The 18,020-nt window shown below is 39.6% G+C and overlaps 1 protein-coding gene across 3 annotated transcripts in view; it reads right to left on the bottom strand.

The window, feature by feature from the left end:
• Positions 1–284: 284 nt before the first annotated feature.
• The window catches only part of TMEM229B (transmembrane protein 229B), an 80,611-nt gene continuing 62,875 nt past the window's right edge, over positions 285–18,020 (bottom strand). For all 3 annotated transcript variants that reach the window (XM_033952740.1, XM_033952737.1, XM_033952739.1), the window contains exons 2-3: positions 10,122–10,216; positions 285–3,520 (exon numbers count right to left, since the gene is read on the bottom strand). In XM_033952740.1, coding sequence (XP_033808631.1) covers positions 2,987–3,508 — 522 coding nt within the window. In that variant the 5' untranslated portion in view covers positions 3,509–3,520; positions 10,122–10,216 and the 3' untranslated portion in view covers positions 285–2,986. The remainder of the gene's footprint in view (positions 3,521–10,121; positions 10,217–18,020) is intronic.

The raw sequence follows: 18,020 nt of genomic DNA, 5'->3' as shown, positions 1-18,020 counted from the left end.
TGTACGTTCTGCTTCGTAGACACTCCTGTCTTCCTTTTCTTTAATTTCCTTTTCTTTATTTTTCTTTCATCTTTCTCCCTTTTTTCTGTTGTTCTCCCTCACTTTCTTCTTATATTCTCTTCACATGCAGTTCTAATAGTAGGAACCTTTCTCACTGTTATGTTCCTCTATAGTTAAAAATAGATTTATATGCTCTTTATACAGAAAGCTTTATTTTGACTTCATGTATTTGAACTGCTTCCTGTATTTTCTAAAAATACTCAATAAAAAACTATTGAACTAAAAAAAAAAAAAAAAAATGGCCATTTTCAAATTGCAAACTGTTGGATGTCCAAATATAATTTTTTCTGAAAATCGTCTACTTAAACGTCTTGGCCACTGGGACATCTAACTTTATACCCCATTTTCGATCAGAAAATGTCCTATTCCTGACCATTTGGACATGGGTGGGGCCAGCATAGTAATGGACTGGCCACACAGACATCCTGACAGAGCAATAGGAGACCTTAGAGGACACTGAAATGAACGTCACATAAAGGGTACCAGATGTATATCTCATTAGAATCTCCTTATTTTAGGATGAGCCCCTCAAAACCTACTATATCCTCCTGTGTACCACCCCAATAGCACTTGTGGCACCTACATGGCAGTATAGTAGGTTTTGGGTGGGCTCACACGTTTTACCATAATGTAGTGGTCAGAGTGCCTTATGGGCCTAGGTCCTCCTCTCTATGGTTCACTAGCCCACCCATCAGCCTACTTATGACACCTGTGTGCAGCTCTATTAGGTTTCCCTATACCAGATGCTGCTGTTTTAGAGACAGGTATGTACCTTTTTGTCCTCATTTTTGTGTGGTGGAAGGGGGTCAGTGAGCACTGGGGAAATGTGAGGGTGTCTTACCTTAATGCTTACAGTAATCATCTGGTCAGTTTCAGCACCTTTGTGGCAATCCTATCCTTCTAAAACAGATCTAGCTCGAAACATATAAGTTCCGTCCAGGATGTCTTGCAAAATGTTTGATTATCGCTGCAAGATGTCCATGTCTAACCCACCCTTGAGATCGCCCAAAGCCCGCCCATAACACGCTTCCACCACACCCATTTCATGCACTGGACGCACAGAGGCTAGAATACCTCGCTAGACATACAGAAAGATGGTTTTGATTATCGGCCCTTGGATGTCCTGGCGATTAGGACGTCCAAGTGCCGATTTAGGATGCTTTTTGTACATGTAAGTTTTTTTATTATGAGCCTCTGAGTATGCATTTTTCCTAGCACCTAATTTCCGGTGTCTCCAAAAAGTATTGGAACACAAGAATTATGTCTGGGTGAATACAAGCAATTTTATTAAAGAGTCTATAAGTAGTTATACAACTGCACTCAGCTGTAGGCAACTGTACTCATCTCACATCACCTACTACTGGACTGTTTAATAAAAATTGCCTGTATTCATCCAGATACAGTTCTCCTGTTCCACTACTTTTTGGACACATTGTGGTGTGGACTTTGATTCCCCATTTTTTTTTGTTTGGCCTAATTTTCAGCACCATTTACTGAATCTGGCCTATCATGTGCACAAATTTTTAGAATATTAGCACATACACTTACATACACACATATATACCAGTACAGAGCCTAAGTGCTATTCTGCAAAAACATGCTTTGTTTTTTAGCATGTATTTGCATGGAGGCATACACGGGGCAGAGCAAGGGTGAGACATAGGCAGGGCTCTCAACGCACATAATGCAGCAATCTACTGTAAGTTACCTGCATACCTGTCTTACTTAGATACTTGCACTTACACCAGCTCTGTGGTGACAGAATTCCAAAAGGCGTGCAACAAACACAGAAGATTCCTATCTAGCAAGAGGATGGGATCGAAGCAAAACAGATGGCATAGAGGAGAGCAGCAGGTACAGTCCTAAACCAAGGCATAGGGGAAGTAATCCTCATGTTCTGCAAAGAGCAGTAGGTACAACCCTAGCCAACTTGCTAGATTAGATGGACCATGTTAGTCTTCATCTGCCATCTGTTATTATGCTGCTGGTTAGGCTAGTAATCTATAAAGGAAAGTGGGCACCTACGTTTCTTTATACAGTAGAATTGGCTCCTACCATATGCTCTCCAGGTGTCTAATTCTAAGGTCTCTGTTATAAAATTGCCCCCTTAAGTTGACCTCAAGGAGTGATTTTGCTTCTTGGTCACAATGACACAAAAAGGGTGGGCACAAGTTTGAAATTTGTGAGCACTAATGCCAAGACTTGGACCCTGATAGCACTTAGGTTTGGTGATGGCAGATGACTCTTTCTGAAGGGAGAGATCTTTAGGATTGCACTATTCCACAATCTTTGTACAACATAACATTTGATGGGGTCTGGAACAGATAATGAACTGGGTCCCATCACAGGGAGAAGACCTGAGATATTTATGTATTTTGGCCTGTTTGCTAGGATTTACAGTGTGACTGACAGAAGTCAACAATTGGAAAAGGCCTCAGAAAATTCTAGCAACTGTCTATAGCCATAAGTCAAAGGATAGTATAAATCCATGCCATGGGACAAAAATCAAACATTACATTGTAGTCTCTTTTGCTTGAAATGTTTAGTCTTGAAATGCTATATTAGAAAAATAGGATCCCAGGGAAATTATTGTTTGAAGTACCAATATAGTCAAATAGAACAACCAATCTTTAACTGTATGCTTAACAGGACACTAGGCCCATCCCCTAGTTGATTTCACATCTCAGACTATATTGGTCTTTTTCTTCGAATAAATGCAGATATCTTTTTGTATTGGTTAAAAGTCATAGCTACAAGATTATCAAGTAGCTAATGACGCTAATCCTTGCAGTCCAAAATATATATATAAAAAAAATTTTCTCATGCGTGCCCATGTAGATTAAATATCATACAAGAACTGGCAGTTCTTGAAGCCATCAGTGACAGTTTCTGGTGAGCAACACATTGTGTACTCTGGGAAGCAGCTTTAGGCCGTTTTAATATGCCCATTTGCAAGGGACAGTGTGGTCATAACGGGCACTCCTGGCTCTGCATTTTCATCAAACCGCAAACGCAGCGTATTCCTGATGACCAGCTGTTCCATGATGAAGGCAGCACAGAACCATGGAATGGCATACTCCAGGGTTATCAAACCCATAAAGTCAAAGTCAAATTGTGAATAATCCCAGGGACAGGCATTGAACTGTCTTAGGACAAGTCCTGTTGTGAATTCCCATATATATGTCCAGAGAGTGTAAATGAAACAGCGGACTATTATGTTGCATTTATCTTTCAAAAATAGGTACATCTTCTCCACAATAAGGATGGAAGTGCCATATATAAACAAGGCCCAAACACTGGTAACACCAGGAAACTTCCAGTTATAGTTTACAACAAATTCCCACGCAGCTGTGAACATTACTTCACAGAAGTAGCCATGAATTGCGTAGAGGTACCAACGAGAGAGGGCAGTGAGTGGCTCTACCGCAGCCATCCTTCCACAAAGCATACAGCACGAACACTGGAAGAAAAGGAGACCACAGTTACAAAACAGTAGTTTTCATCATATGTTTACAAGCTACTTGTGCACATACATTTACAGAATACCAGCACAGTGGTGTAGTGAGGGAAGATGGTGCTCGGCATCACCACACCATGTACCCATTACATTTCCTTGCCACTCAAGTGCCCTCCCCCCTCCCTCCCCACAAACTTCTTAAAATGTTTGCTGTGCAGGCAGCATCTTACACCTCCAGCTCATGGACTCCCTTCTGACATCACGTCCTGATGATTTTGAGCCAATCAGGGCCTTTGGCCCCTCCCACTGCATCCCAAAATGAATTGGGAGGAAGCCTCGTTATTTGAAGCACACGGCCCTGTGGGCTTCCCTCCTGGTGTTTTCTCATCTGAAGGTATGGGGGGGAAGAGTCTGGGGATGTGGAAGGGGAGTCACAGGAATGTTGGGAGGATGTGTGTGTGTGTGTGGGGGGGGGGTATGGAGATGTCAGGTCCGTGATGTCAAGGATGTCAGGAGGAGGGATGTAGGGCTCCACGTAGGGTGGTTCAGCTGATCATGGCAGGGGGAATCCCCATCAGCTGAACCACCAGGAATCCCCGAAACTGGCTCAGCTGATGGGGATTCCTCTGCTGCGATCAGACAAAGTAGTTGGTGGGTATGTCTACAAAACTTGCTTTTGTGCATTTTTCACGTGGATGTTTTTATTTTTGAAAATGGGTAAAAAAGGTAGACAACCTAAGGACCATAACTTATACCTAACTCATTTTCAAAAATAAAAGATAGATGTTTGGCAGCTTTGAAAATGGACATTTTCTTACTGGGGTTGTGGACGTCTTGCATAAAACGTCCAACCTCAGATTATGCCCCTCCACATGTTCATAGAATACCACATTTTGTTACACATTTGTTGAGTGTCTGTCTGTGTTTTGAGTGTGTGAGCAAGGGATCTTAGTCCAGTAATAGAAATATGAAGGCATAAAACTGAACAGGAAACCTGAAACCTTAAAATGTCAAACTTTACATGTACAGTAATGTTAGAGAAATAAAAACTGAAATGCAAAATATCAGAGATAGAATATTTCAGCTTTTGGAAATGCATAACTATTAAATTCAGAATAAAATCATTTTTTCTATCTTTGTTGTATGAGCATTTTAGTTTTCTATTCACTTTGATCCCAGTGTCATTTCTGTTCTTTGTTTTTTTATGTCTTTTGCAAGTCACAGATCAGAGTAAGCGTCACTAACCTTTTTTTTACCTTCTTCGCCCATCCCTCTGCTTCTGCCACAATGTGACCAGTCTCTTTAGGCAACTAGAATTGCCTGTAACCCATAAGAGTGGCATCTCTTCATTGACTGCTCATCCAGGAGCATCAAAGTTGTGCTGCTCCATAATAATAATAACTTTATTTTTCTATACCGCCACAATCTTTTGACTTCTAGGTGGTTTACACTGAACAAGAACTCATCTCTTCCACTGGCTTACTCAGTGCACCTCAAAAAAGATTACTACAGCTTCAAGACCTTACTAAGCACCTTGAAGTATGATGAGTACGGCTGGGAGATCATCAGAGACTTCAAAATGATGGCATTCCTAATGGGTTTCTAAGTCAGTTTTACCAAGTTTCCCTGCTTTAGGACAGGAGGAACACAAAGGCGCACTTCCAAAGGTGGGATTGGCCACAGAGGACCGAGTTTTCTGTGGAGAGAAATGACAAATGGGAACCACTGGTGTACCCCCAGAAGGTGTTGATGACACCACTGGACATCAAATTGAGCCTAATGAAACAATTTGTCAGCACTCTAGATAAGGACATTTTCCCTAATCTGTCTGAGACAAAAGTCAAAGCTGGTGTCCTTGTCAGACCACAGATAAAAAAGATTCTGGAGTGCAAGGAATTTCCCAATAAGATAACCAGGAAGGAGAAAGCGGCTTGGAACAGCTTTGTGGCAGTAGTTCGGGGCTTCCTGGGCAATCACAAAGCCGAAAACTTTGTGGAGTTGGTTGAGAATCTGGTGAAGAATTATAGTAAAATAGGCTGTAGGATGTCTCTCAAAGTCCATGTCCTTGATGATGAAGGAAGCTATTAGAGCTAAAAGAGAATCCTTCAGAAAGTGGAAGAAGGATTTGACTGAAAATAATTGTAAACAGCACAAGGAATGGCAAGTCAAATGCAAGGTGTTAATAAGGAAGGCAAAGAGAGACCTCGAAAAGAAGACTGCGCTGGAAGCAAAAAAACACAGTAGAAACTTTTTTAGGTAAATTAAAAGCAAGAAGCTGGGAAGAGAATCAGTTGGACACTATACAACCAAAGGGTGAAATGGGGTGCTCAGGGAAGACAAGGCAATTGTGGAGAGATTAAATTAATTCTTTGCTTCAGTCTTCACTGAGGAAGATGTGAGGGAGTTACTAGTGCCAGAAATAGTATTAGATTCTGATGAATCAAAGAAACTCAAACAAATCTCTGTAACACTGGAAGATGTAATGGGTCAATTTGACAAATCGAGCAGTAGCAAATTGCCTGAACTGGATGGTATACACCCCCAGAGTGCTGATAAAATTGAAAAATGAACTTGCAGAGCTATTATTAGTAATTTGTAATTTTTCTTTAAAATCCAGCATAGTACCAGAAGACTGAAGCGTGGCCAACCTGACACCAATTTTTAAAAAGGGATCCAGAGGTAATCTGGGAAATTATAGACAGGCGAGTCTGATGTCGCTTCTGGGCAAATTGATAGAGACTATTATAAAGAACAAAATAACATAACATATACATAACAATGGATTAATGTGAGAAAGCCAACATGGATTCAGTCAAGGGAAATCTTACCTCACCAATCTACTGCATTACTTTGAAGGGGTAAATGAACATGTGGATAAAGGTGAACTGGTTATTTTGTATTTGGATTTTCAACAGGCATTTGACAAAGTACCTCATGAAAGACTTCTTAGAAAATTAGAAAGTCATGGGATTGGAGGAAATGGCCTACCTATTATGGATTAAGAACTGGTTGAAAGACAGAAAACAGAGATTTTGCTTAAATGGTCAATATACTCAATGAAGAAGGGTAAATAGTGGGGGTCTGTGCTGGGACTGATGCTTTTTAACATATTTTATCAATGATCTAGAGATGAGAATAATTAGTGAGATAACTGGACAACAAATTTTTTCCAAAAGCTTTGCTTCCTTAAAACAAACTGGTGATTATGATAGACCCCTTCAAAATAAACAAATATAATTTCCCACTGACTGTATCATGTAGGAATTTTGAGAAACGCGATGATACATTTCTGATATGTTGTGATAGTTGGCAATGGCTAAAAGTGTTTCCTGCTGAATTTCATTTGTACTCAGTTTCCAGTGCATCTCGTTGCAGTGTCCAACAATAGTCATCCAGTTGACCTGGTATTTTTTTTTCCATAGTGGCAATGTCCTAGTGAAACCTTTCACCATATTCATCATTGTACCAAGATTTGCGGGGAAGAAGTCCAAGTGTAAATGTAGAAAATGCATCTTCAGTGACATGTTGCACTTCATGGTTTTGTAATCTCTTATAGTTGAATATAGTTTGGTGCTCTGTAACTGCCACAAAAATTCTCAAAGGCATCTTTGAATGCTTTCCAGGCGATTGTCTCTGGCCTGACTAGCAGATCTTCAAATCTCTCGTCATTGATGATGTGTCTGATCTGTGGACAGACAAAAATGCCTTCCTTGGCGTCTTGTTATTCTTGCATCAGTTATTCTTGTAAACATCTGTCTTAGATAAAGAAAACCTTTGCCTTCCTTGTTCATCGCTTTTACGAAATTTTTCATGAGTCCAAGTTTTATGTGAAGAGGAGGCAAAAATATCTTTGTCGGGTCAACAAGTGATTCATGTCCAACATTTTTAGGTTCTGGAACCAAATTCTTTAGGAGTGGCCAGTTCTTTTGAATGTAATGCAACTCCTTAGAACGGCTGTCCCATTCACAAATAAAACAACAGTACTTGGTATATCCAAGCTGCATTCCAAGTAGCAGAGCTACTACTATAAAATCACCACAGATGTTCCAGTTGTACTTTGTGTACTGGATATACTTTAACAGCAGTTCCATGTTCAATATGCTTTTATATAGCCTTTTCAGGCAGAATCCATCAAGCCCATTACAGGCATGCCCAGATTGCATCATTTCCATGGACGCTATGTAACCTGCCCTGAATGTACACCTGGACATGCCCACACTATATGCAGCAAGGTGCCATGACATGAGCAATATGCCTATATTAAGAATTAGGCTAAGAATTAATTGCATTAGCCTGAAAGTATAACAAGAAATTGTAAAAATGTACTTTTTCGTTAAAACAGTACATGATGCGTAATTTTAAATGTGATTTTCGTGATCAGCAACCAAAAATCTGTAAGATACACTCAAAATGGTTTTAGAAGCAAAAACTTTGTTGTCCATGTAATTAAGGGCTCCTTTTATTAAACGGTACTAGAGGATTTTAGCATGGGCCAGTGAGATAAATGCTCATAGAATTCCTATGAGTGTTGGAGCATTTACCTCGCCAGCCCATGCTAAAAACATCTAGTGCCGTTTAGTAAAACCCAATAAAGTACGTTCCAAAGTTGTTAAAAGTTGTTAAATCACAAGAGGATTGTGAAAAATTGCAAGAGGACCTTGTGTGACTGGGAGACTGGGCATCAAAATGGCAGATGATGTTTAATGTGAGCAAGTGCAAAGTGATGCATATGGGAAAGAGGACCTGAACTATAGCTGTGATGCAGGGTTCCACATTAGGGGGTCAATGACCAGGAAAAGGATCTAGGCATCATAGTTGACGATACTTTGAAACTCTCAGCTCAATGTGTGGCAGCAGCTAAGAAAGCAAATAGAATGTTAGGAATTATCAGGAAAGGAATGGAAAACAAAGATGAAAATGTTATAATACCCTTATATCGCTCTATGGTATGGCCACATCTTGAATACTATGTGCAATTCTGGTCGCCGTATCTCAAAAACGATATAATGGAATTAGAAATGATACAGAAAAAGATGACAAAAATGATAAAATGGATGAGACAACTTCTCTATGAGAAAAGGCTAAAGTGATTAGGGCTCTTCAGCTTGGAGAAGAGATGGCTCAGGGATGATATGATAGAGGTCTATAAAATAATGAGTGGAGTGGAAAGGGTAGATGTAAATTGCTTGTTTACTCTTTCCAAAAATACTAGGACTAAGGGGCATGCAATGAAACTACTAAGTATTAGATTTAAAACAAACAATGGAAAATATTTCTTCATACAATGTGTAATTAAACTCTGGAATTCGTTGTTGGAGAATGTGGTGAAATCAGTTAGCATTGCAGGGTTTAAAAAAAGGTTTGGATAATTTCCTAAAAGAGAAGTCCATAGGCCATTATTGAGATGGCTTGAGGAAATCTACTACTTATTCCTAGTATAAGCAACATAGAATCTGTTTTGCTACTTGGGATCTAGCTAGGCACTTGGAACCTGGGTTGGCCACTGTTGGAAACAGGATACTGGCCTTGATGGACCTTTGGTCTGTCCCAATATGGCAATTCTCATGTTATAATATGGGAGCATAATCAGAGGAGCATATCCTTTTACCAGGATATACTGGACTTCGAATGCCACTACCAAAGACAATATAATGAAAACAAGATGGGAGACTAAGGGCTCCTTTTACGAAGGTGCGCTAGCAGTTTTAGTGCACACTTAGCACGCGCTACATTGCCGCGTACACTAGACGCTAACGCCTCCATACAGCTGGCATATTTTCCATATAGTGCGTGTTAAAAGCGCTAGTGCATCTTCGTAAAAGGAGCCCTAAATCTAGGGGCTGATTTGTGAAAGTGACTTGCAATATAATTGCAAATCTCAAATACCTACTCACTTTTACAGTAAGTCTTCTGTGGTCATCTTTGTATAACTTCAATATAAATACATGTTAATTGTGATTCATATGTTGCTTTTAATGATTTTACAAGGATAAAAAGATGAAAATTTGGCGTTTTCATGTTTTAAATAGGTAAATTGCAAAATTTGAGCATTCTGATCTCAAAAGCAAAGTTTTATAGAAATAAGAAACATTTTCTATACTTTTTAGGCATGAGCAATTAGGAAATTACTCTTATTGCCCAGGAACAAAAAATATGGCTCCCCTTTATGAAGCCGTGTTAGGGTTTTTTTTTAATCACTGGCCACAGCAGTATTAGCTCTGAAGCTCATAAAATTCCAATGACAATTGGAGCTAATACCACTGTAAAAAAAAAACCTAACACGGCTTCGTAAAAGAGGGGGAATGTTACATTATGTAATTTAAACAATGCAGGAGCCTGAGGGAATATTTGCCACCTGTGCAGTTGGTAAGGGTGGAAGAGAAAACTTATCAGGCGACATGTATTGATTAGATGTTCTCAAGGTTTTTGCCCAATACCATTGTTCATTGATGCAAGAGAGGTTACCACAAGTACCATAATTACCCATCTTAGATTTCATGTATGGAATGGGACCAAATCTGATTTTACCACATATGAAACTGGATGAACAGAGAAAGAAAATAGACTTTAAGTAAAAAAAATCTGCTGCTTAATGTATAAATACCTTAGCTGTTCCTTTTTGATGGCTTCTCCCACTTGTGCACCTTGAAAACAAACCAGTATTTTATGAAATGGGGTGTCACGCTTCCATAAAGCTACCTATGAAGAGCAAAGAAAATTGTTTACTCTTCTGATTTTAACAGAACGTTTTGTGATCTCAGATCAAATAAACTTCCACTGCATTCAAACACTGTGAATGTAATTGACTAGAATACAATAGAAGATATTGTTTAATATTTTCTTCCTGCATCCTGCATGCTTTCTCATTTAACATCAGCAGAATTGAAAATCCCATTTAGTGTCAAAAACCCTATTATTCTTTGATTACAATAGTTTCCTTATTTGGGAGTAGAAAACATTTCTTAGGTGCATGTCTTTCTGTTACAGGTTAAAGGAAGATTACTTCTTCTTTTTACTTTATTTTATAGATTGAAATAATATTTTTAACCTGTCAGTTTCCACTTGCTCCTTTGTATTTCCAGATTATTTCAGTTTGGAAAGAGAAGACTGTAGTCCCAAAAACAGTAAATAAATTTGTGGGTCTTTCCCCATGCTAAGGCCATTTTTAGCACAGTGACAAAATGGATGATTTTTAAATTTTTTTTTATCATGCTAATCTGCATGTGTCCATTAAAAAAAATTAGTGCATGAGCCCTAGGCAATAAGGGCACTTGTTTTAATCAGCGCAGAGCAATGTAGCTGCGCTGATTACCCCACAATGGCCAATCAGGAACTTCCTTAGGCTCCTCCCTAAGGAAGTCCCTGATTGGCTCAGGCGCCTCAGGCCCCTTCCAAGGGAGGAGCCCGAGGCGCCCTGAGCCAATCAAGGCCTTATGCCTTAGGCCCATTTCTGTGCATCACATAATGCACCGGTTCGGGCATAAGACCCACATTGCTGACGGGCGGCCGGCGGAGCAGGAGGGACTGAGCACCCCTCCTGCTCACAAGTTAAAGGTATGGGAAGGGGGAGGGGCGGTGACAAGACTCGACCGTGAGGGGGGAGACCTGACCCGACTGGGGGAGGGACATTTGACCCGACCAGCCCGGTAGGAGGGAGTGAGCATCTTTGTGCGAGGCTGGGGATGATGGCAGGAGGGAGTGGGCATCACTCCTGCCATATCACTTTGGCGTGTGGGGGCGATGGCAGGAGGGAGTGGGCATACCTCCTGCCATTTTTGGGGGTTTGGGGGTGAGGGAGGGGGCACTTTGTTGGGGAGGAATTTTTCTTTTTTTTTTATTGGGCAGATATTTTGCATGTTAATTCATGCAAAATATCTGTCCAATGAAAAAAAAATGGCAGAAGCCCTGACAGCAGTAACAGCAGGCTACTTTTCCTGGCACTACTGTCAGGGCTCAGCACCGACTCAATCGCTCATTGTCGGTGAGTTTGCATGCAAATCATTTACATGCAAACTTTACAGTGAATCAATCGCTGTTTGAAAATCGGCCAGAGAATCGGCCAACAGCAATTGAGTCACTATCTTTAGTGAATCTGGGCCTAAGTAGTAGATTTAAAACAAACTGGAGAAAATATTTCTTCACACAACGTGTAATTAAACTCTGGAATTCATTGCCAGAGAATGTGGTGAAATCAGTTAGCTGAGCAGGGTTTAAGAAAGGTTTGGACAATTTCCTAAAAGAGAAAAGTCAATAGGCCATTATTGAGATGGCATGGGGAAATCCACTGCTTAGTCATAGTAAAAGCAACATAGAATCTGTTTTGCTACTTGGGATCTAGCTAGGTGCTTGGGACCTGGGTTGGCCACTGTCGGAAACGAGATACTGGGCTTGATGGGTCTTTGGTCTGTCCCAGTGTGGCAATTCTTATGTTCTTATGCTCCATTCTTAGCAGTTTGCACATTTGATTCCTCCACAGCATCAGATCTATTACCAATGCCTAAAGTGAACATACTCAGCACAGTGAGACGAGAATATCTCCACTTTCCACAGCGTGGACCTGTTGTAGACATGTTTGTTTTTGTTTTTTTTTGGGGGGGGGGAGGTTCATATTGCTGTGGTTTCTGATTGGCTCCAGGAACACCATACCATACTGATTTGGGACAAGGATGGACAAAGGCAAGATAATCAAATGCCTGCCAGGACTCTTGATTAGCTACGATACAAACCACACCATTGTGGTTTAACCTTTTTCTTGCTCCACTCCTAACATTAGTACAGTCTATAGGTTTTGCAGTATTTGCATATTAGATGATATACAATTATAAGTCTCCCATGATAGAGACTTACAAGATCATGAAGGGCATAGAGAAAGTGGAGAGGGACAGGTTCTTCAAACTTTCGAAAACTACAATAACGAGAGGGCATTTGGAAAAGTTAAGAGGGGACAGATTCAAAACCAATGCTAGGAAGTTCTTCTTTACCCAGAGGGTGGTGGACACCTGGGATGCACTTCCAGAGGGTGTGATAGGTCAGAGTATGGTATTGGGGGTTCAAGAAGGGATTAGACAATTTCCTGAAGGAAAAGGGGATAGAAGGGTATAGATAGAGAATTACTATATAGGTCCTGGACCTGATGGGCCGCCGCAAGAGCGGACTGCTGGGCATGATGGACCTCTGGTCTGACCCAGCAGAGGCATTGCTTATGTTCTTATGTTCTTATAACACCCCTCAAACGCACAAAATCCCTTAGATATTCAAGAGATTAATCAAAATCTGGAATTGACCAGTTCTTGGTTGCAAGACAATAGACTATGTCTAGATACCAATAAATCTAAAGCACTCTTGTTTGCCTGCAATGAAACGGAGGAATTAATAGCTCCAGTAAGTCTTAGAAATATTCCTATCCCACTGGTTACTACTATCAAATTATTTAAAATTATTATTGACAACAAGCTAAATCTTCATCAACAAATAAGTTCAGTTGTACAAAAATGTTTCTAAACGCTGCAGATGATATGTTCAATTTCATCTTTATTAGATCCCATATCTCTTAACATTTTGATACACTCTCTCATTACTGTAATGCCCTATATGAGCCCCATATTCTCTGTAAGAGCCCCTATATTATGGAATGCTCTCCTATCTTATCTTCGCCATTAAACTTCTTTAGTTAAAATCAAATCCTGCTTGAAAGCCTTTTTATTTAAAGATGCATACGATATACTATTATAGGCCATTTTACTTTTTGGGGGCCTGAAAATGAACCCCCTGACCCTTTTCCCCTCATGTTAGTTTTCCTTTCCTATCATGAAAATAGAGATCTTCCCCTTTGTTCCCTCTTCTATTTTGTCCTACTCTATCCCCTTCAAGTCTTTCTTTCTTTTTTTATTTATTGTCTGATTTTAATTACCCTCTACTTTTTTTTAACTGTAAACTGCTCAGACATTGGATGTGCAGTATATCAAGTCTAAAATAAACTTGAAACTTGATCGTTGCAATTGTTGGTGAGAACAGAAAGGAAAGAAATTTGGTCATAGACACGAGTAAATCTATCCCCATGAAGCATCCATATGACTAGTAATGCAGTTTCTTGTAAAACATTTCACATTTCCTGTACATTTTTTCACTTTTTGCTTCTTTCACAGATCACAACATATTCTATTTTCAGGGTGAAAGAACAATTATAGAAATACTCAAAAAAAGAACTGAGAATAGGAAACCAGCTTGAATGGAAAGTCTACAGATTTTAGGATTAAAGCATCTATCAAGCAAATATGACTAGCTGCTAAGATTATAGAGCCTTGTGGTTAGTCATGGGAAATTCAAAACCAAAGAAGGCACCAATATCTTATTGTCAAACTGTAAATACCAGTTCACCACTTTACACCATTATTCATGAGTTCATATCACTTATGTTCCTCAGAATGCCACACAATAGAATAGTGGGGTAGCCGTCCTCACTGGAACATTAATTTATGTGATATTTTTGAACTGATGTGTACTTATCTGCATACTAAAATATATAGTTTATAATTTATAAAGTGTCGATACTACCTAAAAGCAAACATTTCAAAGTATTCTGTGCAGTGAAATAACTTAACTTTTGAACCGGGTCTGCTTCATTCCCCACCGACGCGTTTCAAGATTTTCTTCAGGGTCGGGGACATGAAGAGCAGAGGTATCCGGGAATTATAGCTGAACACTAGTCCGTAGTAATGCTATCCGGGGCTATAGCATTACTACGGACTAGCGTTCAGCTATAATTCCCAGATACCTAACTTCACGTACTATTAACAACGCCAAAATAGACAAAATATCTACCCTCACTACACCAGCAATAACAACTATGCTACCAATGTAACCTCCACTTACACACTTCCTGTAAACTGTATTCATCCTTGTCCCGAAATTATCTACTTACCACTATAATTTATCATCGGCTCCTCCATTGTAACCCGTTTATAAATCTTTTGTAAGCCGCCTTGAACCGCAAGGTAATGGCGGAATAGAAATCCCTAATGTAATGTAATGTAATACCTCTGCTCTTCATGTCCCCGACCCTGAAGAAAATCTTGAAACGCGTCGGTGGGGAATGAAGCAGACCCGATTCAAAAGTTAAGTTATTTCACTGCACAGAATACTTTGAAATGTTTGCTTTTAGATAGTATCGACACTATAAATTATAAACTATATATTTTAGTATGCAGATAAGTATACATCAGTTCAAAAATATCACATAAATTAATGTTCCAGTGAGGACGGCTACCACACTATTCTATTGTGTGGCATTCTGAGGAACATAAGTGATATGAACTCATAAATAATGGTGTAAAGTGGTGAACTGGTATTTATAGTCATGGGAAAAACACATGCTGGAAGAAACTAAGGGCTCTTTTTACAAAGCCGCAGTAGCGATTCCTGTGTGGCAAATACAACCTGGTCTGTTCAATTTCTATGGGCCGTGCTGGGACTGGCTTTATAAAAGGGGTCCTAAACAAGGATCTTATGTGCTTATCTACCTAAAATGGTAGAGCACAAAGTACCACTACTACTAATCATTTCTATAGTGCTACTAGACATATGCAGTACTGTATACATTATATGCAGGTAGTTTCTTTGTCTCTAACAGGCTCAGTCTCATACGGCTTTTGTATCTGGAGAAATGGAAGGTTAACTGGCTTGCTCAAGGACACTAGGAGCTGCATTGGTAATTGAACCCAGTTTGCCAGGATTAAGGCCCGCTGCATTAACCATTAGGCTACTCCTCCGTGTCACAAAGGGCGAAAAAAAGAGACTGTCCTTGATAAAGAAAAATATCTTATCAGTCGTCACACTCTGGCTGGCAACTTGACTGTAACCTTAGCAGTGTCAACAGAACAACCATGTAGTCTGGATGGAACAGTTGGCCTTGTTTTGCCAATATTTATTATGATTAGGGCTTCTGTTCTTAGATGTTTGCATATTTAGAAGTTTATTTTACAATTAAGGGTTTTTGAGAGTACAAAAAAAAATCTGTGTGAATTGATACTTTTGCAGTGCAGATGCCATTACTGGGGACCTTTTCTGGTGGAATCAGGAGTTGTCTATGTGAAAAAGGCAGGGTCTGTGTGCATAGGATAAAGCTGAAAGGGGGATAGACTCAGAAGTAAACCTGAGGAAATATTTCTCTGTGGAAAGGGAGGTAAATTCATGGAATGGTCTCCAAATGGAAGTGGTGGAGATGAAAACAAAATAAACTGTGGAGTCCAATGTTACTAATGTCGGCTTTATTGATATGAGAAGAAAGGTGTTTACAATCTTAGAAACAATGAAGAGGACCCAACATGGTCCGTGTTTCGACCAAAAAGGTCTTCATCAGGGGTCCCGATTGGTCTCTTCTGAGATTTTATGGATATAGCAGCCTACACCCAGTTGTAGGTTGGATGAGTTTCTCAAGCGTGGAGATGAAAACTATATCTGAATTCAAGACAGCTTGGGACAATAACAAAGGATCTCTAAGGGAGAGAAAAGGATAGTAGATAACATGAACTGACAGACTGGATAGGCCAGATGGTCTTTATTTGCCTCCATTTTTCTATGTTTCTGTGTTTTAAAAGAATAGAGAATCCAAGGCAGGAGACAGGAGAAACAAGAGCATACTAGGGGAAGAGGGGTTTTCCAGTGTTTATGCAATAAATATCTACTTTTTTTATACCAGGGGATGTTTTATCAGTATTTTTTTTTTAATTAAAAAAAATCTGGAACTTTATGTTATGCTGTTCCTTGACTAAAACCAATCTAAATATAAACGCTTGGCTGATTAAGAAAAGTTAAAGTGTATTAGCCCTAACTGACATGTCTGTGTTAGAAAGCATTCACAAAGCCATGACTCCCTTCCCTGCTTGTACTTTTTAGAAGGAAGAATTTTGATAACTATTTTAAATAATGACTCAGGCTACACTACTGATTGCTGTGGTTGATTTTGTTATGTAAGCAGACGCTTATAAAAGATTAACTCCTCTTTTTATGAAACTGCGTTAGCGATTTTTATCGTCGGCCACGATGGTAAAAGTTCCGATGCTTGTAGGAATTCTATGAGTGTCGGAGCTTTTACCACTGTGGCTGGTGAAAAGAAAATGCTAATGCAGCTTCATAAAAGGAGGGGCAAGAATTCTAAACTTGATGCTGTAATCCACCTAGAGGCAAATGACCTGACCAAAAATTGCACACTTGTAGCACAGAAATCTTTCTAGAAGCTGGGTGAGGGGCTGGAGTCTTTGGTACAGACAGTAGCTTCTTTTCCCAAATTACTTCCTGCCTATGAAAAGTGTAAGAAAAAACTACAAAATACAGAGGACTTCAATTGGCAGCTTAAAATCTGGTTTCAACAAAAAGGTTTAGATACATAGGAAGGGGCAATATATGGAAATATACTTTAAAAGTCTATACTGTAATGTCAGGCTACATTTTTCTGTGGCAGGAAATAGGATCCTTAGTGAGAAATTCATATAACACATTTCTAGGCACTTAAACTAGAAAGTGTGTGTGGTGGGGGGGGTGGCAAAGAGTGACAGCAGTAGGAAAATTAATAAAATAAATCATCTTAGTGACTCATTTATCTATAATAAAGTAGAAAGGGAAAGAGATGCAGAAGATGAGTCAAAATATATCTTTAAAGCAATGAGTACCAATGCAACAAAGTTCAAGATTTGCAAGCTCTCATGTTAGTGGCAGACTTAGATGTTGTTGCAAATACAGAGACAGGGTTCAATGACTCCCATGAATGAGATGCTAGCATAGTGGGCTATAATCTATATAAGGAGGATAGAGATGGCTAAAAAGGAGGAGGAATGGCAATGTATATTAAAAAAAAAACCCCAATATTAAAGCATCTGAAATGCAGGGGGACTGGGGAAAGGCAGATGCAATATGGGTCATCTTGGAAAGAGAATATGGAACCTCTGTCCATATGGGTGCATTCTACAGACCTCCAACACAAATGGAAAAGCTGTATAAAATCCAGTTGAAAATATCCAGAAGTTGGGAATGATAGGAGAGATGCTGTTACTGGGGGATTTTAACTTGACGGATGTGAATTGGAATGTTCTGTCTGCAGAATCAGAAGGAAGTAGAAAGATTGTGGATGTCTTTCAAAGTGCTTTGCTCAGACAAATGGTGATAGAATCCACGAAAAAAGTGGCAATACTGCATCTGGCGCTCATAAAAGGAGAAAGTGTGTGTAATTTGCTGGTGGGTGCCTATCTGGGCAGTGATCATTGGTGCTGCCCGATTCAGGGAAAAAAAATTTGATTCGATTCAGCCTATTGGATTGATTTTTCAATTCAATTCGATTTTCCTGCCCAATTGGGTGTTTTTTTCAAACATCCTGGTGGGTTTATTTTATAGCTTTTTCACCCCCTTTGCCGTCTCCTAACCACACTGGCGCTGTGGTGTAAACAAAATAAACATACAAAAAAGACTTTTCCTCTCTCTGTTAAATCCTAGCTCATGTTTGCAGTCTAAC

Source organism: Geotrypetes seraphini, chromosome 7 (assembly GCF_902459505.1).
Source record: "Geotrypetes seraphini chromosome 7, aGeoSer1.1, whole genome shotgun sequence".
Classification (NCBI taxonomy): Eukaryota; Metazoa; Chordata; class Amphibia; order Gymnophiona; family Dermophiidae; genus Geotrypetes; species Geotrypetes seraphini.
Note: the sequence above shows the minus strand (reverse complement) of the source record. Positions and strands in the feature narration are given on the sequence as shown.